The sequence below is a fragment of the Natator depressus genome, chromosome 1 (genome assembly GCF_965152275.1).
Source record: "Natator depressus isolate rNatDep1 chromosome 1, rNatDep2.hap1, whole genome shotgun sequence".
Lineage (NCBI taxonomy): Eukaryota > Metazoa > Chordata > Testudines > Cheloniidae > Natator > Natator depressus.
Genome location: NC_134234.1, coordinates 292351886 through 292373424, shown reverse-complemented (window position 1 = coordinate 292373424; position 21539 = coordinate 292351886). Strand labels below are relative to the sequence as shown.

General features: G+C 41.5%; 1 protein-coding gene across 1 annotated transcript in view; it reads left to right on the top strand.

Annotated features, from left to right (window-relative positions):
- Window positions 1–21539, top strand: part of TMEM117 (transmembrane protein 117) — a 310171-nt gene that overhangs the window by 278166 nt on the left and 10466 nt on the right. The window contains exon 7 of the mRNA XM_074942172.1: window positions 14240–14369. Within this exon, the coding sequence (XP_074798273.1) occupies window positions 14240–14369 (130 nt within the window). The remainder of the gene's footprint in view (window positions 1–14239; window positions 14370–21539) is intronic.

The following is a 21539-nucleotide window of genomic DNA, read 5'->3' as shown; positions in this document are numbered from 1 at the left end:
ATGCAGCTGTGACTCCACTTCTATTTTTAGTGCATTAGCTCAGTCAGAGCTAGCATGAGTACAAGATGGAAATTACCCCTCCAGCTTAAAGTGTAGATGTACCCTGAGCTTCATGTGCTCATGTAATGTGTTACTGCCTGCTTTGGACTCTGGCCCCCACAGAGACACACACACACATGCACTGCCTGGCCAAGATTATCAAATTTAGGATCCCAAATTTAACTCCCAAATCTGTGTTTAGGCACCTAAATAAGGGTTTTGATTTTCTGCAGTACTGTGTCCCCAGCAGCTCCCATTGAACTCAATGGGTTTAAGAGCCTAACTTTAGGCTCCTATTCTTTAAAAAGTCTAGGCCTCTCTCTAATGGGAAGTTATTACCAGAGAAGGCAGAGGAATTTTGGGAAGACTTAAGAACAACAATCCATGAAACAGCTTTAGCTACATTTGGGGGAAAGAGACCATCAAAAAATGACTGGTTTGAAGAAAATGAAGCAGAACTATTACCTCTCCTCAACATTAAGAACACAGCCTATCAGGAACACAAGAAGCCAACAGAGAGCACCAAAGTGAGATTTCGACATGCAAAATCCGAGGTACAGCGAGGGAGCAGACATTGTGCAAATCATTACTGGATCAAGCTCTGTGAAGAGATGCAGACAGCCTCAGACACAGGAAACCTCAAAGTCATGTATGACGGCCTGAAGAAAGCTCTAGGTCCCACTATCAACAAAGTTTCCCCTCTCAAATCGCACAGCGGTGAAATCATTACAGATAAATGTCTCGTTAGGTTGAACATTGTTCAGAGCTATACGCACAAGAAAGAAACATCACCAGCAAATCACTGGACCAAATACCAACTCTACAGGTCATGCCAGAGCTAAATGTGGAGCCCGCTGTAGAAGAGCTAAGCAAGGCCATTGATTTGCTATCAAGTGGCAAGGCTCCTGGAAAAGACGAGAAAGACAGCCTGTTACCATATCTTCATCAGCTGCTACTTAAATGCTGGAAAGGGGGTGAGGTATCATGTGTGTGATGCAAACATCACCACTTTGTATAAAAGTAAAGGTGAAAAGGGCGACTGCAACAACTACAGGGGTATCTCGCTACTAAGTGTAGCAGGAAAAGCTTTCACAAAAGTCATCTTAGTGCACCTACAACAGCTGGTGAATCGTGTCTACCCTGAATCACAGTGCAGACATGATATTTTCTCTGCGTCAACTCCAAGAAAAGTGCAGAGAGCAAAACTGACCATTGCACATTGTCTTTGTGGACCTAACCAAAGCATTCGACACAATCAGCAGAGCAGCAGGTCTATTTGCAATACTAGAAAAGATAGGATGTCCGCTAACCCTGTTAAATCTTATGCATTCATTCCACAACAACATGAGAGCAGCTGTCCAGTTTTACAGGTCCACTTCGAACAGCTTTGAGATGAAAAGCGGAGTGAAGGAACAATGTGTTTTTTCCCCTACACTCTTTGGCATCTTCTTCTTGGTACTCTTGAACTGTGCATTTAGGACATGAAAGATGGAGTTTATCTCCACACAAGATCAGATGGGAAACTCTTCAACCTATCCCAACTTAAGTCAAAGACCAAAGTAAAAGAAGTGCTAATCAGGGAACTTCTGTTCGCTGATAAAGCTGCCTTCATAGCCCACAATGAATATCTATTACAAGAACTCATGGACCACCTTTCAAGTGCCTGTCAGGCATTTGCTCTCACCATCAGCATCAAGAAAATGGTTGTATTAAACTAGAGGGTTCAACAAGATCCTTCAATTACCTTAAATGCAAACCATCTAGAAGTAGTCCAAAAATTCAGCTATTTAGGTTCTACAGTGACCACCAACTTCTCACTGGATGAAGAACTAAATGTTCACATTGGAAAGGCTGCCACCACCTTTAGCAGACTAACTAAAAGAGCATGGAACAACTCAAAGTTTACCATCAAGACCTAAATGCTAGTGTACCAAGCTTGCGTCCTCAGCACTCTCATGTATGGTTGGGAAACCTGGACAACTTATGCTCCTCAGGAGAAATATTTATGCCACATACTCATCACCAAATGGCAAGATAAAATCACCAATGAAGAGGTTCTTCAAAGAGCAAATTTACCAAGTGTGACAGCCCTGCTCAAGCAAAGATGACTGCACTTGGTGGGACAACTGAGTAGGTTGGAAGACAGATGTGTGCCCGAGGACATGCTATACAGGGAGCTATCAGAGGGAACAAGAACAACAGAATGTCCCAAGCTTCACTATAAAGACACATGCAAGTGAGATATGAATAAATTTAGAATTGATCCTGACCAATGGGAAATGTTGGCAAGTGATTGTAACAAGTGGAGCCATTGTCTCCATCAGGGTATCAAAACCGATGACAGAAGCTGGCTCCTACAGCTTGAGGAGAAAAGAGCCCATAGGAAGCAAGCAACTCCCAACCAAGATACATAGATTTGCAAATAACTGCCAAAGATCATGCAAATCTCAGATTGAATTATTCAGTCACATGAGACATTGCAAACCATGTACATCATAGGCTTCAGTTCCCATCGTCTCTCGCAGACAAAAGGATACCAAGGTAGCCTCTCTCTCTCTCTCACACTATCACTCTGTCTCTTTTTTCTCAATGATCGGGTAGTTGATATTTAGAACTAGTTTTCTAGTGTGGACAGTCTGCATTAATATATTGTGGCTGTTCTGGGGGAAATCAGTTTCAGGAGGAATCACTAAATTCCTATTTGTAGCATCAGCCTATTACTTTACTTTAACCCCTTGGCTCCAAGCTGGTTGGGAGTTTCTAAATTAGTGCTAGGCCATCTTGTATGAATGCGGGATTAGAAAATCCTGAGAACTCTTATAGCAGGACATTTTAGAACTGCAAATTTTCATAATCCAAGTGTATATGTCTCTCCTGGCACTAGAGAAGGTTGGTATTGCATGGGTGCAGCCATAATTGACACCAGCTCGCAACAGTCCAAGGATTGCCAAATGGGGATATCATTATTTATCAAAGGTGGGTATAAATAGGTGCCAAACTTACTTCTAAAAAGTGTTCCTTTGGTAGACCAAATGTATATAATGCCTAGGATCAAATACCTGGAATCGGTAACCATATAAGAGAAAAAATGAGTGGGATCTGTGCATGCTTTTGAAGAAAAAAATGACAATGTTAGGTGAAAGTCTTAGTGTGCTTCACTGAGAGTGTTACTTAAGTAAGCATTATAGGATCAGACTCATAGAGGTCATTGGAGAGTTCAGACATATTTAATAAAATGTGGGATGTGTATGGAAAACAGTTACAGCCTGAGGGTATCGATATAACTTTTGTAACCATGGTATTTTTTCCTTTGAGATCTCTCAACTCAGCTCCCTCTTTCAATATAAACTGATAGTATATACCAGTAATAATAAAGGTCTCAGGTTTAACATAATGTTTTCTGTTCTCAGTGCTTTTTTTCGGAGACAAAGGATTGATAACCAGGGTTCCAATAATCAATAATAAATCAGTACAAATAATTCTCTCTCTAATCAAATTAATAATGTTTGACTGGTTTCAATTTATTAAATAATTAAAGAGACATTGAATAAGTCAGAAGGATTGGTTTTATTAAGATTATTTATTTATTTATTAATTAGACAGTGCCTGATCCTGCAGTGATCCCAGTCTTGTCTTGGGTCTAATGACCCGCTGACAGCCTTTTTACCATTATACCCCTAGTTTTTTGGATGTCTGCAGTTTCAGGTCCTAGTACTATAGTTCCCTTTTTCTGACCTGAATTTATTTTGCTTTTCCAGAACTTGGAACTTTCGTAATATTTCATTAATTTCTAGCTGCCTGACCACACATATGTTTGTTTGTCTGTTAACAAGTTATTTTACATATGTTCCTGTCTCTTTGAGGTTAGTACATTGTTTGCTCAGTTAAACAGAAGGACACTTGGCAAAAGGTTATTATATCTTTCCTCTTAATAGAACTGCAAGCTGATAAATTTCCACTTTTTAACATTCCCACAAGCATTCTGGTCCCTTGGCTCAACTTTGGCTCACAGACCAGCCAGAAGGCCTTACAAGGCTGGCCTACTGGCCCACAGTCCCCACCCTAATACCATAAATGTATTTATGGTATCACTTATTTATAGTATCACTTATTTAATTCATGCAAAGCCTATAAACATACTACTATTTACTTATCTACACAACACTACATAAGGATCAACATAAGTTATAAAAGTATTGGCATACAAAGCTTCAGTTTCAATCTTTTCCTCCTCACCCATACATCTTAAGCAGCAAAATAGATTGAACACAATCAAAAGTATAATGAACTACAGTTAAAGCCTTGAAAGTAATTTTTACCCAAGTGTGTGACAACAGGACCTCAAGATCCCTATCTTGAAGTAACTAAGTGAGATCCTCTCTGCCTTTTTCATGCTGTTACTAATTTGTGTAAAATGAGCATTTTTCCAATTAACAAGATTTTCAGGTTTAAAGTTAGTGGAGTGATGTATACATCAAAACCAGGGACCAACTCCTCAATTTCATCCCAGTGGTCAGATTCACTGTTGATTATGGATATCTCACTGGAAATTGGAATGGCGGTTATACTGGTTTGCTCAACCACAGTTCATGTTTATAGGGTAAAGCAAAAATTTAGAGTGATGATATCAGATTTATGACTCCCATTAAATATATGTTTCATGATCAGTAACAACACAGTACTGTCCATCCATGTTATAGGTTACCCTCTCCTCTGGTTGTCTTCACTTGGTTAACCTTACCAGACATGAGACAGCAGAAGCTAACTCATGTCTCACTGAGCTGGTATGTGCTGGCATGGCCACACACCAGAGTGGCAATGTCAAAGACATCACACCTACACAAGTAAAGAACATTTTCAGTAAAAAGTAAATCTTAGGCTATGTCTACACTGCCGGAGCTTCCAACAGCACAGCTGTGCTGCTAAAGCCTTGTTGCTGTAAGGCACGCAGTGTAGCCACTCTTTGTTGGCAGGAGAGAACTCTCCTGCCAACAAAATAAACAAGGGGTGTCAGCTTTGGTGGCGGGAGAGCATTTCCCCCACCCCCGACAAAGTGCTGTCCACACCAGCACTTTTCATCGGCAAAACTTTTGTCAGTCAGGGGAGTGTTTTAAAGTGCAATGTAGACGTAACTTTACTTCCTGTCATCACAGAGCTGGTGTTCTATTTTTTCTCTATTGTTATTTATACAGTGCAGAAAATGTGTCAGGCACTTTACAAAACAACTTCAGAAGATGTGATCCCTCACCAGAATGCTTGACAATGTAAATTTAGATTTGTCTCAGTGAGTGAGAGTTAAAAGCAGTAGGAGAAATGGGGTGAGGAAGGACAAGGGTTATAGAAATGAGATCACATGGTTTCTCCGTTTTAGTATGTGTGAGGTCTTGAAGGTTCCATGTGTGTTTCCTCATGTGGATACAATCGTATGCAACATATTTCTTTGTCATGTGAAATATTGGCCTAGAGAGGTAAACTAGGCAAGATATACTGTGAGCTGAGAACACATGCACACAAATAAAACAGTTATATTTTGTTTTACACTTGTGCACAATATGGTATCTAGCATCACAGTAAGCACTGAGAGCCATGTGTTGGATCAGAATGTCCGCAGTTATATCCAGCTGAACCCATTTAAGTCAATATCACAACACTTGCCTCAGCTAATTAGATGTGCTTAAAATGGGCTAGTGGATAGATCACAGGGCCATGACTCAGAAGATCTGGATTCTATTCCCAGCTCTGCTGCTGGCCCACTGGGTGACCTTAGGCAAGTTGCTTTCCCTCCCTGTACCTGTTTCCTCATCTGTAAAATGATGCTAATGGTACTGACCTCCTTTGCAAAGCCTTTGTGATGTGTGGATGAAAAATGCAACGTAAGAGCTAGGTATTATTAAAATCCAAAGGCCCAGATGTTTCTCTGCATTAGGGCCTCCTTGCTTTGTATCCCAAGTGCAGAGTGGCTTTGAACATGGTACAGCAGCAGTGCTCAAGTCATGCCAGAATGCTGCTCTGGCACTTGTTTGGCAAGCTGGAACAGTGTTCTGGTACTTTCCATAATTACAAAGTAACCCAATGATTATTCATGCTAAAAATATTGGATTTTTAAAAAGCTTTTTATTAAGGCAAAGTTACTATTTCCAGAAGAGCCCTTTTTAAAAAATCCTGCATCACAACTCTGCTAATTCTAGCCACTTCCCAGCATCTGTTTATCAAGAGACAATCCCAATCATATTAGTCTACTTCAGGGGTCGGCAACCTTTGGCACACAGCCCATCAGGGTAATCTGGTGGCAGGCCGTGAGACATCTTGTTTACATTGACCGTCTGCAGGCACAGCCCCCTGCAGTTCCCAGTGGCTGTGGTTCGCCATTCCCAGCCAATGGGAGCTGCGGGAATCCGTTAGAAGACTATTGCAGCAAAACATAATATGTCTGCAAATTCTTAGTATGTGTAGGGGACAGCTTTCTGAGTCAGAAAGTTGAAGAAGCAACTAGGGGCTCACACATTTTGGATCTGGTGTTGACCAACAGCGATGAATTAGTTGAAAACATGAAGCTGGTCAGGAACTTGGCAGGAAGTGTTCATGATCTGATAGAATTCAAGATCCTATGGAAAGGAGGACATGAGAACAGAAAAAGAAGGACACTGGACTTCAGAAAGGTGGGTTTCAACCAACTAAGAGAAATAGTAGGCAAGGTCCAAGGAAAGACCAATTAGAAAGAAAAGGAGTTGATGAGGGCCTCCAGTTCTTAAAAGATATAATACTAAATGTTCAACATCAAGCTATTCCGATGCAGAGGAAAGATAAGAAGAGCCACAGCAGGCCACTGTGGCTGCACAAGGAGCTTTTTACCTATCTAAAAACCAAAAGGAATACATACAGGAAATGGAAGGAGGGACATGACACCAAGGAAGTATACATGGGAAAAGCGTGAGCCTGCAGGGACAAAATCAGGAAAGCCCAGGCAAAGCATGCTAGTTACAGCTAGCAAGAAACATTAGAGCAACAGGAAGGGGTTCTTCAAATATGTCAGACAAAAAAGAAAGATCAAGGACAGTGTGGATCCACTGTTCAATGGAGAACGTGAGCTGGTAACAGAAGATGATAGAAAGGCAGAGCTGCTCAATGCCTACTTTGCTTCAGTCTTCTCACAAAAAAATAACATGACAGGACTACTAGTGAAGTTACCATCGACAATAAAGGGGAAGGGATGCAGATCGGGATAAGTAAGGAACATATCAGAGATCTTCTGACCAATTTGAATAAATTCAAATCAGTGGGGCAGGGGATGCTATTCCCTTGAGAGTACTGAAGGAATTAGCTGAAGAAATCTTGGAGCCACTGGCAATAATATTTACAAACTCATGGATGACAGGAGAGGTCCTGGAAGACTGGAGAAGGGCTAACGCAATGCCCGGGGGAAAAGGAGAACTATAGACCAATCAGCCTGACTTCGCTACCTGGTAAGCTACTAGAGAAATATATAAAAATTCAATTTGCAAATATTTGGTGGGTGAAGGGGTAATTGCTAGTAGCCAGCATGGATTTACCAAGAACAAATCATGCCAATCCAGCTTGATTTTCTTCTTTGAGAGGGTAACTGATTTGGTGGATAAGGGGAATGGAGTGGACATAATATACTTGGACTTCAGCAAGGCTTTTGACACAGTCCCACATGACATTCGGATAAGTAAGTTGTAGAAATGTGGGCTCAACAGAACTACATAATTGGTTAAACAACCACAAACAAAGAACAACTATTAATGGAATGGTGCCAGATTGGAGGGAGGTCTCAAGTGGGGTTCCACAGGGATCTGTTTTGGGTCTAGTGTTGTTTAACATCTCTATTAATGACCTGGATGTAGGTATTGAGCACATACTGCTCAAGTTTGCAGATGACACAAAGCTGGGGGTAGGGGAGGTTGCCAATACTTTGGAGGATAGAGCTAAAATTCGGAGGGATCTTGATAAGGTAGAGAACCGGGCTATAGACAACAAAATGAAATTCAACCTAAAGACAAATGTTAGGTGCTACGCTTAGGGAAGAAAAACCAAGTGCACAAATACAGAATGGGGGAAAACCTGGCTTGGTAGCAGCACTGCTGAGAGGGATCTGGGAGTTGTGGTGGATCACAACCTCAACATGAGTCAACAATTAAAAAAAGCAAATGCAGTTTTAGGTTGCATTAACAGAGGCATAGCATGCAAGTCCCAGGAGGTGATAGTACTGCTCTACTAGGTGTTGGTTGGCCTCAGCTGAAGTACTGTGTCCAATTTTGGCCACCAGTGTATAGAAAGCATGTAGAGAAACTGGAAAGGATCCAGAGACGAGCAACAAAGATGATCAAAGGGATAGAATGAATGCAAGCCATACGAGGAAAGGCTGAAGGAACTGGGTATATTTAATTTGGAAAAGAGGAAATTAAGGGGGGATATGATAGCAGTCTTCAGATACTTGAAAGGCTGCCATAAAGAAGATGGAGAAAAGTTGTTCACTTTTACCACGGAGAGCAGGACAAGAGGCAATGGGTTCCAACTACAGAATAGCAGGTTTAGATTAAATCTCAGGAAAAACTTCCTAACTGTGAGAACAGTAGGACAATGGAACAGACTGCCACGGGAGGTTGTGGAAGCTTCTTCACTGGAGGTTTTCAAAAGGAGGCTGGATAGCCATCTGTCTTGGATGGTTTAGACACAACAAATTCTGCATCTTGGAGGTTAGACTAGATGGCCCTTGTGGTCCCTTCTAACCCTATGATTTTACACGGTACCCCACACTAATTCTTAATGATTAAATAAGTGAAGTAAAGTTGGTTTCTCTTTCAAAGACGATTTGCTGTTGCTAATGTTTTTCTTTTTCATTGCCTCATCTGGTTACTAAATTTCCTGTCTTAGAAGACTGGAGAAAATTGAAATGATTATTCAAGTTGGATGAATACACAGGGGGAATGTCCATGTGAAGCAAACATCCTGTACGCTATTAGATTTCAGATTCTTTTATTTTATTTTTAGTAGTTCAGATACCAGTTGTACCATCTTGTGTGACATAAGTCCAGGTGCATACATGGGAACAGATCCAATCCTGTTTTATCAGCGGAGCTTCAGCAGTCTGCATCTCACAATGTAACCACTCAGGCAGCAATTATACTGAGTCTACCAGCAGTCCTAGAGTTTTCAGGTTCTAGCCTTAAAGGGACATGCCATTATACCCTAGTTCAAATTGCCAGAGATGGGGAAATGTAACTAAGTAGGAAAATTCCTCCAAATTCAGTGCCTCACAGAGTAGGGCACCAGTTGGATTGGGACCTTGAGCCACTACCATAATATACAAATAATTAATAAGAACCTCCACATTGCATACACCATTTTGTCTGCCATATGAAATAAGTAAATAGGCCCATCAAACAATTACAACCCATATTTGATGGGGATCAAAACCTGAAAGAAATCTTTCCTGAACCTCCTCTTCTGGCCTTCAAACAACCTACCTTGCCAAGCTCATCATCAGAAGCAAGCTCATCATAGACCAGGACTCCCTAAACTGAAAGTGGAACCAGACCCCGCTAGAACAACAGATGCAAAACCTGCAGACACATCTCCACTGCTAGACACAATATGCCTTTCAAGATTCATGGGGCCTATACATGCTTATCACAACGTGTGCTGTACCTCATCTGGCGCATCAAATGCCACAATAACAACTATGTAGGTGAAATGAGACAATTACCGGGCACGCGAACTCACACAGAAAAATGATAAAAGTCAAAAACACCATATCACCTGTGGGTAAACACTTTTCACAAAGTGATCACTCCATATCTGATCTTTCAATACTTATCCTCAAGGGAAACCTGCACAACACCTTCCAAAGCTGAGCCTAGATGCTTAAATTCTTCATTCTACTAGCCACCAAAAACCATGGACTTAGCAGGGAGACTGGCTCATTACAACAATTTGTCACACAACACACTGCCTGCCATCTATTAATTGCCCACTTCAAAACCTTTAGGCATGAGAATCTAACCCCCAATCACCCACTTCATTTCAAATGGCTGCCTCAAACATGTGTTACCCCTTCTCTTGACAGTCTGTCCAAATTTATATTTATCTCAGACACTCTGCTTCCTTCCCCAGACCTGAAGAAGAGCTCTGTGTAGCTTGAAAGCTTGTGCCTTCCACCAACAGAAGTTGGTCCAGTAAAAGATATTACCTCACCCATCTTGTCTCTTTCATATCCTGGACCAACATGACTATAACAACACTGCAAACAAGTAAATAGGAGGCAGTATTTGAACTCATTTGGGACAGATTGTGTTGAGGACTGTTGATAAATTGAACAGTCAATTGCTTGAGCACACTTTGGTTTGTTATGAAATATATTCAAGAGACAAAATAACCAATATCAATCAGGTTTATTGCTAAAAGTCAAAGATAATATAGTATAGGAAGAAAGGCTTAGTTTCCAGGAAGCTTCTCACGCAGCGTATTTAAATTAATCTCACAGAGAAGATGTGCTCCCAAATTTATACATTTCAGCTGTTAGTATTTACTGGATGGTTTTACAAGCTACAAAACCCTTTATACATTACTAAAATCCCAACACACCAGTTCGTCCCAGTTCCTTAACTTGTTGTTCTGGACCTTTCCTTATTTTTGTTTTGGGTACTAACATTCCATGTACTGGTCTGTGAAGGTACCTCCCCAGCTTGTACAGAGCAGAACATTAATGTATTTTGCCTTTAACAAGTTTCTAATGCCAAAGCTGACTTCAGTTTTGTAAAGTGCTACGAGATACTTAGCATAAGTAAACAGGATTATAAAAAGACAGGCCAATTTAGGACATGTAACTGCTGGAAATGTATACAATATAATGTTATATTGATATTATGTGCTTCATGCATATTAATATATGTGATGTCAATGATATATATTAATAATGTGATTGATATATAATTAGCCCAGCCTATATTGACCAACAGGTCCAACACCTGTCGCTTGTATTATCAAGGCAACATCTTTGCCAAATTAATACATGAAACAGTGGTGAGGACATTTATATATGATTTATATATGATTGATTATTATTAGTGCTTTAATAAACTGTCTAAGCAGCAATACATGATTAACACAACTAAAACTAATTTCCTTGTAATACAAACAAGGCTTTAAATGCAAGTTCTATCCTAGTGTGGGAAATTAGTATTTTAAGATCCCTATTATTGCTAAGGTCATTTAAGGCTTCTTTTGCCTTGCACATGTTATTGCTAATTTGAATAATGTGAGTGACTTTTTAAATTTAAGGTTAGTGGGTCAATATGCATGTTAAAAACTTGTGAATTTTTTTTTTAATTTTATCATGATACTGGGGCTCACTTTAGGTCAAGGATTCACTTCAAAAAAATGGGATAGACATTATTATAGTGTGTTCCACAGTACTATGTCTGTGAGAATTAACACAAAAATTGGGAGCAATTGCCTTCTGTTGGAATTCTGCATGCATAGCACTTTCAGGATCAGGCCCCTTCTTGCCAGATTTGTTATGTATAAATTGATTGCCAAGTTAATCACAGGAGCTAAGACTATTACTGCAGGTGAAAAGACACAGTTTCTGATTAAGGTTTTATAATTAAGTGTATCATAACCTAATTTCCTTTTTTAAAATAGCAGGAATAGGCAGACATACACTTAGATTAATTTTGTACTATTAGTAGATACTATAGGTTCATTATTACCGTTTTGAAGTGAATATCGAAGTGCATAATTATATGCATTTAAAGTCATAATCAAATCACATATTCTAATGTAAACAATATTCCAATTCGGGTTGCTCACTCAAGGTTAAGATACAAATATTCACTAGCAGGTGGCTATAAAAGAAAAGCACAGAATCATAGAAACGTAGGGCTGGAAGGGACTTTGAGCAGACATCTAGTCCTGTCCTCTCTGCTGAGACAGGACCAAGTATACCTAGACCATCCCGTTTATCTAAGCTGTTCTTAAAAACCTCCAGTGATGTGGATTCCGCAACCTCCCTTGGAAACCTATTTCAGTGCTTAAATATCCTTATACTTAGAAAGTTTTTCCTAATATCTAACATAAACCTCCCTTGCTGCAGTTAAGCCAGTTACCTCTTGTCCTCCCTTCAGAGGGCATGGACAACAATCGATCTCTATTTTCCTAACGTATTTGAAGATGGTTATCCGGTCCCCCCATAGTCTTCTTTTCTCAAGACTAAATGTGCCCAATTTTTTTAACTTTTCCTCGTGGGTAAGATTTTCGAAGCCTTTCATCATTTGTGTTGTTCTCTGGACTTTCTCCAATTTGTCCACATCTTTCTTAAAGCGTGGCGCTCAGAACTGGACACAGAATATTGGCCTTTTTTGCAACTGCATCACATTGTTGACTCTCATTCATTTTTTTTAACGATTATAACCCCCAGATCATCATCAGAAGTACTACTGCTGTCTGTACTATTGCCTAGCCACTTATTCCCCAGTTTGTAGTTTTCCTTTCTAAGTTTACTACTTTGCACTTGTCTGTAGTGAATTTCATCTTGTTGATTTCAGACCAATCCATCAATTTGTCAAGATCATTTTGAATTCTAATCCTCCTCCTCCAAAGTGCTAGTAACCCCTCACAGCTTGGTGTTGTCCACAAATGTTATAAGCATATTCTCCACATCATTATCCAAGTAAACCCCCCTAGATATGTCCCCGCAGTCTGATAGCAAACCATTGATAACTATTCCTTTAGTACAGTCTGTCAACTCATTTTGCACCCACGTTATAGTCATTTCATCTAGACCACATTTCCATAGTTTGTTTATGAGACTGTCATGTGGGACTGTGTCAAAAGCCTTACTAAAATTAAGAAATATTACATCTACAGGTTCCTCCCATCCACTATGTCAATAACCCTGTCAAAGAAGGAAATTAGTTTGATTTGGCATGATTTGTTCTTGGCAAATCCATGTTGGCTATTACTCATAACCATTTTGTCCTCTAGGTGCTTGCAAACTGATTGTTTAATAATTCGTTCCAGTATCCTTCAAGGTATCTAAGCTAGGCTGACTGTTCTGTCATTTCCCGGGACCTCTTTGTTCCTCTTTTTAAAGATAGGTACTATGTTTGCCCCCTCCATACCTCTGGGACCTCACTCATCCTTCAGGAGTCCTCAGAGATAATTGCTGATGGTTCTGAGATTGCTTCAGCTAGTTCCTTAAGTACCATAGGATGAATTTCATAAGGTCCTGTTAATTTGAATACATCTAATTTACCTAAATACTATGTGACCTGTTCTTTCACTATTTTGCTTTTCTGCATCTTCTTCCTTGTTATTAATATTAATTGTGTTGAATATCAGGTCACAATTTACCTTTTTAGAGAAGACTGAAGCAAAAATAGGCATTAGCCTTGTTTCTGTCATCCATTATTAGCTCTCCTTCCCCGATAAGTAGAGAGCCTACACTTTCCTTATCTTTCCCTTGCTCCAAATGTATTTATAGAACTACTTCTTAATTGCTTTTTATGTCCTTTGTTAGGTGTAGTGCATTTTGTGCCTTAGCTTTTCTGATTTTGTCCCTACGTGCTTGTGCTATGGTGCTTGTGCTTGTGCTTTGGTACTCCTCCTTAGCAATTTGTCCATGTTTCCATTTTTTTGCATGACACCTTTTTAATTTTCATATCATTAAAGAATTCCTGATGGAGCCATATTGGCCTCTTACTATTCTTCTGATCTTTCCTTTGCATCAGAATTGTTTGCTGTTGTACCTTTAATATTGTCTCTTGGAGAAATTGCCAGCTCTCCTGAACTCCTTTTTCCCTTAGATTTTCTTCCTATGGGACCTTACCTCCCAGTTCTCTGAGTTTGTTAAAGTCTGCTTTTTTGAAGTCCATTTTCCTTATTCAGCTAATTTCACTCCCTCCTTTCCTTAGAATCATGAAATCTGTAATTTCATGATCACTTTTACCCAACTTGCCTTCAAATTCTCAACCAATTTCTCCCAGTTAGTCAGAACCAACTCTAAAATGGCTGTCCCCCTGAAACAAAATGTTGTCCCCAATACATTCCAAGAACTTGCCATATTTTTGTGTTTTGCCATATTACTTGTCAGAATCCTTTTTCTACTATTAATTTATACCATTGTATAGGGGGGGTAATATATTGTAAGAAGTTTTTTTTTCTGTTCTTTCTTTAACAGGATTGGGAATTTCCACATTTCATGGGTGATGTTGATGTAAATCTTCCTGGCTTGCCATATGCACATCTGCAGTTCAAACTACCTTACTTCCAAAAGATCTTCAAGGAAGAATATCACATACATATAACAGGTACGTAATCTTATACGTGGTGATAGCTATCTCACATGGTACTCTTTTCTGCTGGGATGAGTCTGTTGACCATATGATATTTACCCAGATTATGTTTTTTCTTCAAAATAACCCATTAGTTAAGAGAACAAGAATATATATTCCATGAACCAAACAGGCCTACAATTCTTCAAGGAGTTCACAACTTCTCGTGCCATTAAATACTACCTATCGTTGAAGCAGAAATCATATTTATCTGAAATGATTCTCCTAAGGAATCTTATTACATTTTCAGATCTGTTCCGCTTTCAAATTGCTTCAGTATGATTTTTTATTATATTCTTTCTTAACTCCAGTCATTCTCATCCAGGAAAGACTGTCTAGAACTACACTTTTATCAGTCCTTTAACCAGAAGCAGACAGCAGAGTGATCACAAATCAAAATGGGTTGTAGATGTTCTAAAGCATGGCAAATTTAGAAATAAAAGACCCAATCCTAAAGTATGACTGAGTCATGTTCAGTGTAAGAGCCATGAGGGCAAAGGGGGCTGTAAGATGTGGGCTGAAGGGTACTAGTATGCGTCAGGAGGATGTGTAGTTTAAACTTGGTACCATGGGCAAGTAGTAGAAACCATGGTAGCAGACAGTATTATCCAGAAGTAAAGTGTAAGTGAAGGGGCCAATGATAGAGCCATGTGGGATTCCCATATAGAAGGAGAGCCATTAAAGAATATGCCTAAGGTGAGGTCAGAGAGAAAGTAGATGAACCATGAGAGGACAGGGTCACAAAAGGCAAGGGAAAAGAAGTTGCCAAGAAGGAGGGATTGATGAACCGTACTGAAGGTCGAGGAGGATGGAACTGAGCACCTATTGCTAAGACAGGAGGACATTTTGTGAGACTTTGGAGATGGCATTTTCAGTGAAACAGAAATCTGACTGGAGTGGCTCTAGACATGAGCTAGAGTAGGATTTCTCAAATGCGACCACTGTGGCCGCATGCAGCCATCAGGGGTTTTTCTTGTGGCCACAGCCTCCCGGGTCAGCAGCCCCTCTCCCTCCCTGGTGCTCCTGGTGCTCCTGGGGGCACAGCCTTGGTGTTGTTTGCAGGGGCCTCCAGAAGGGGTTGGGCCCTGCCCCACCTCTGGAGACACCCAGGGTACAACACTGGAGGAGCAGGCAGCCAGTGAGTTTCCCACCTTCCCAGTGGCAATGGGGATCAGGCTTTGGGCTTCAGCCCTTGGGTGGTGGGGCTTCAGGCTCTGCCCTCCCACTGCCTCCCCTGGCTACCCACTCACCCCCATCGCCCCTGGCCCCCGCTGCCTCTCCCGATCCCTCATCTAGGGCTTAATTTGTCCCCAGATTTGCTGGGGCTAAGTCTGTTGTGAAAAGTGGCACTTGTATGTTTAATATCACTTTTCACAGCAGACTTACTAGCTAGAAATAAATAAGTTACAATGATTTGGTCATGTGTATGTGCATATTTATTTGTTTTTCCTAAAGCTAATTAAGTATTTTAGCTTTAGGTCTCAAGTTGCAATGGGGGAGGTTTAGATTGGATATTAGGAAAAACTTTTTCACTAAGAGGGTGGTGAAACACTGGAATGCGTTACCTAGGGAGGTGGTAAAATCTCCTTCCTTAGAGGTTTTTAAGGTCAGGCTTGACAAAGCCCTGGCTGGGATGATTTAACTGGGAATTGGTCCTGCTTCGAGCAGGGGGTTGGACTAGATGACCTTCTGGGGTCCCTTCCAACCCTGATATTCTATGATTCTATGAAAAGGTGTGAGAGTGGCCACCAGCAAGAGTTGGTGGCCGCACTCTGAGACCACCAAATAATTTGTCTTGAGAACCCCTGAGCTTAGGTGACCATAAAATATCAGGACACATTGGGGTGCTGTCAGCCCCACCCACAGTCCACCCCTGCTCCTTCCAAGCTCCACCCCCACTCTGCCCCAGGTCCAGGTCCCTTCCCCTCCCCACTTGGGCCCCCCCCAGCCCCAGCCACCGAGCCCTTCCTCATCCCCTGGCCCACCGCTGGCTTGCTGCATCCCTCCTCAGTCCCCCACCCACTGCTTGCCTCTTCACCCTCCCCATCCGCTGCTGACTCGCTGCTCGTCTTTTCACACCCCTGCCAACCGCTCACCTCTTCACCCCCCTGCCTGCCACTCACCTACTATGGCGCCGACTTTCCCTCTGCCTGGTGGGTGCTTGCCCGGCCCCCGCCTCTTCCTGCCCTTGCTCTGCCCTTGCCCTGCCCCATTCCACCCCCTTCCCACAAGTCCCTGCCCCTCCCCTGCCTCTTTCCATCTTCCTCCCCTGAGCGCCTGAATCCCCTCTCCTCCTCCTCCCTCCCGGAAAGTCCCAAGTGCCTCCAAACAGCTGTTAGGTGGCGGGGGCGCGGAAGTGCTGGGAGGAAGGGGGAGGAGCGGGGACGTAGCGTGCTGGGGGGTGGAGAAGGAGGCAAGGAGTGGGGAGGTTGGCTACTGGTGGGTGCGGTGCACCCGCTAATTTTTCCCCATGGGTACTCCAGCCCTGGAGCACCTATGTAGTCAGCACCTGCCTCCCACTCACCTCCTTACCTGAATATCGGGACAAATGGGGTCCCGATCATACATCGATCAGGACGTGGGACAAAGGGTTAAATATCGGGACAGTCCCAATTTTATCGGGACATCTGGTCACCCTACTTGAGCTAGAGGCAAGGAAATCAGTGCAGCAATTGTAAATTGCTCACTGAAAAGGAGAAGGGAGATGGGCTGGTAGTAGGAAAGACAGGTGGAGGGAAAGGGGTGTTTTTGGAGGTTATGTTATATGGGGTATGTCTTAAAACTGAGAGAAAAGAGACAAAAGAGGTAGTAGGTAAGAGTACGGCAAGAGAGGCCAGTAACAGTGAAGGGATAGAGACAAAGGGATTTCAGGAGGGATTGGAAATTAGGAGCATGTGTGTGACCTCAACTAAAGACTAAATACAGACTAAAGGAGGAGAAAATAGAGAGAGGGGAGGGGCAAAAGTGTACGTGAAGGGAGTACATAAATCTTCTCTTTGAAGTCAGTAAAGTCTTGGGTAGAGAGAGAAAGGAGAGGAAGAGAGAGCTCAAGGAAGGTATCAAAAGTAGCAGATATATGACATGGGTTGTGCGTATGGGATTCAAGAACAGTGGAGAAGTCCTGGTGTTTTGTTACGAGGCAGTACTGAAGATGGAGAACATGAATTTGCTGTGGCACACGCGCACAAGGTCCCTAGATTTCATCCAGGCCTGTTAACTATTGTTTGAGCAGGAGACAAGGAAATGGATGGGAGTGTGAACCGTGGCTGATGGTTGGTGGGGGAGACTGTGCAGTGACAGAAGGAGACAAAGGAATTACGGGTGGTACTGAGTGTAGATGACAAAACAATGAATGGAAGAAGAGGGAATAAAGGGCAAAGAAGATTGACTCAGGGATGCAGAGAAGTCAGGGGTATTGATGGTTGAAGGCTGTGCAAGAGAAGGGAGAATGAGCAACATTAAAGAAAATAGGGTAGTGACGAAAAGAAACTACAACAGTTGAAAGATTTCCTTTAACTGCTGTCTGTGCCACTGTTTGAAAACAGACCCGCTAAGGGAAACGGATACCTATGCATTATAGAGTTCTCTGCAGAAAGAAATGGAGGCCTCTTTGATTTTTTGGAGAGGAGGCATTCTTGAATGAGAATGAGCTTATGAATAGGGACTGAGGAATATTTTCTCTCTTGGCTCAGAATTAATAAGACCCATTTATTAGATTTACTAGACAAATCAATCCATTTGAGTGCATGTCACATACCCTGTATACTGAGTGCTTGTTTTATCTTAGTGCTTCGACACCCTTCAGAATATCTAAAAGCAGCTGTTAACATAGATGGCATGAGAACCTTCCTTTGGGTGGGTGTTTTACCTGGTCCATCTGTTCTTGCCGTCAGCTCTCCATCATCTTACAGCATTTTCAAGCTCTAGTTACTGTGTGCAGATATAGCAATTCTCAATTCAAATCAAGGAGCTAATGAAAAAGTCAGGAATAACCAATTAAAATATTTTAGACAGTAGCCTAATAAGAATGCCTAATTCGAACATATCTTTTTTGGAAAAGAAATTCCCTTTTTTGTTAATAATAATGGTCAAGTAGAGGAGTCTAGGGATGGAAACAATGTTTAGTTTAGTATAGGGAGGAGCTCAAGCTGCAAAATTGTGATCTGGATCCAGACATCCAGACTCTGAATATTGTCCACCCCTGAGGTCTTGACCTGGGTTCAGATTTTGATCCCTGGTCAGATCTGATGTGGGTGAGCTGGTTTACATAGCATCCCCAGTGTAATCTGTTCATAAAACCAGCCTAGTGAAAGAGCATGCACATGAAAGGGTAGGTCTGTGCTGGCACAGACCTGGCTGCCACTAGCAGAACAGGGAAAAGGGGGCGTCACTGGAGAAAAGGGGGGATTGTTGGGCTGCTCCTTTGCCCCCCGGATACTGGGCTGCTCCTTTGGCCCTGAGGCTGTTGCAAGTCAGCCTAAATTAGAGCAGCATGAAGAACAGGTAAGTGCAAAGGGTTGCTTAACCACTTTTTCTCTGCTATGCTCAGTGTATTTTTGCTCTATTCAGTGTGGCTTGAAGGTTTTGTGGTTACAATTCTCATGATTTTATCATAAGTCTTGTGTTATTTGGTGTTTTTCTTGGAGACTGGAGTCATGTGATTGCACAAGAATCTCAGCGCCCATTTAAAAAAAATAGACTTCATGGCTGCAGAGAAAAGCTTTAAAGTGCTACTTGGGTGCACCCCAAAGGCTCAAAAAACCACGACCCCCCACCAAACAAACCCAGGAGACAAATATAAAGAACCCTCAATGTATTGTTTTTAAGCCAATCTCATGATTTTTTAACCTTTTGGAGTTGGCAATACGGCAGAATTAACATCTTCTGGCCCTAGTTCTCATGCTTTAGTTAATTGTCATTTTTATAAAAAAAAATCTTTTTTTTTCCTGGAAAGACAGTATTGCTTCCTGCTTTAATTCTTTTGTACCTAGGAATTCCTAGTGTGTGTTTAGTCCATGTTAAATATTTTTATCCTGTTTTCATACTTGCTTTTATCTCTGAATATCAGAAAGAGCTTGAATTTTTGCATCTGCTTAAATCATCTGGATTTCCTTTGACAAATGGTTCACTGCAATGTATGTGCTTTCCTTCCTGAGCTGCAGTTTACGAAAATATACAGTGTAGCCTAGTTTCTACAGTACCCAGGGAAATCTGTACTACTTAAAAGTAAATGTTGTTACTGAACCTTCATATTCTTTCGTTGTTAAAAATGCATCTAGAGGCCAGGGTGGTATTTTTAATACCAACATATTATTCTACCACACAGGAGATGCAGAGTCTTGAGCTACCTGAACTCTGTGGATAGGGTTCAAGTTGGAAATGCTGTGTGTCAAGTGTCAAAACAGAGGGGTGTGGGGAGATTGGGCTCACTATTAACTAAGACTCCTTATTGGGCAGTTTTTGGAGAGGCCTTAACGCTTATCTCAGAAAGGACTGGGAAATCCAGCCAGCGGAGAAAGTGTCTCAGTGGTGGTTGTCATCTAAATGGCAAGGATGGCTTGTGGAGGTAACCCAAAAGTAGCATGTCTAGGCCCAGGATGAGCACTGTCTGCACAGAGATGCCTGAGGGAGCCTGTAGGCAAAAATAGAACAGTTAGAGGCAAAAACAAAGCAGTCAGGGCACACAAGATCTGAGAGAAATCTCAGAGGGTTTCCTGTTTTGTTCAGCTGTGCACAGTATGTGTGTATGCATTTATCGAATAACACCAGCAAACAGAAAAGCACGCAGCTACCCGAGTGCGTTACAGAGACGTGTGAGCATTTTTATCCACACATTACACATGGGGAAACTGAGACAAAAGAGGTTATGGCCAATATTTCTGAAGTAGACTCTGGTTTTGGATGCCTAACTTGAGGCTGCTTGAGCCTGATTTTAATACACGCAGCCACAATTCCATTGGCCTCAGTGGGAACTGTGGGTCCCCAGCTACACCTGGGACAGGCTTTCAGGAGCGCTCTCACAAGATGGACCCACCAGAACAAAGGCACCTCAAATCAGAGGCCAGTTTTGAAGATTTTGGGCTGAGTGCCTTGCCCAGATCACACAGCAAGTCAGTGTCATTGGGATTGCAACCCAGGTGTCTGACACCCAACTCCTGGGTGTACATACACATATGCCTTTGGAGACCTTTTAAAAGTGGACATAATTCAGTATTTAATGGACAAAAGTAGGTGCAATGCTGGAAAGGGTAAAATGAAAAATCCCCACTTTAATTGTGAGAGCAAACTCTAAGATAAAAGGTCCCCCCATTTTAAACATAGATATCCAGGAATATATTCTAGACTGAGGACTCGACCTTTGGATCCACTTGGGTCCCTTTGTGCTACTTTTCTGGTATAAAGGAGATATAAACCTGGCAAATCTGGGTAGGTGGGAATCCCCATGTCACTCTAGTGGGAATCCCCAGGTAGTTTAGAGCCACTCATAGTTCTTGTGTCTACAACACATTGTTTCCATTTAATTTACCAAACTGGCTCATCATATGACCCACACAGTCATACCTAATGACATTAAGACATTAAAACAAACAAGCAAAAGAAAGAAAAAGAAACACAAAGCAGGTGTTTGCGGTGTTTTGGTCCCAGCAGGAAGGAATATCATCTTAATCTAAGTTGTGCTGTCATTTGTTTGGCTGATTAAAGACATGTTGGTTGATGTAGTAACTTTTAAAATTAATTAGCCTGTTGTTTTATTACTTTTCATCTGCTACAAAAACAAAATTGCCTTGACAATCGCAGTTTTGAAAATCAATGTTTCATTACACCACCGAAATGTAAAAGAACTAATCTTCTAAAAACTTTGAAGTGAATGCAACATCATTAGAAGAGATAGTGATATAACTTTATTAGAAAAGTTAATGGAAATAATAGATGGATTACTACCACAGCTCCATGCAGAGATACATTACACTTTCTCTGTGAAATAACAGGGGCATATAGCTAATGTAAAAATACAAAGTTTCTCGTTTTCATTGACTGATTGCTTTAAAAAACACCTTTCAATTAGAAGATTTGTTCATATATAAGGTCCTCATCTAGCAAAGGCCCTACAAACTTGCTTAACTTCAAACACAGGGGTAGTCCCAG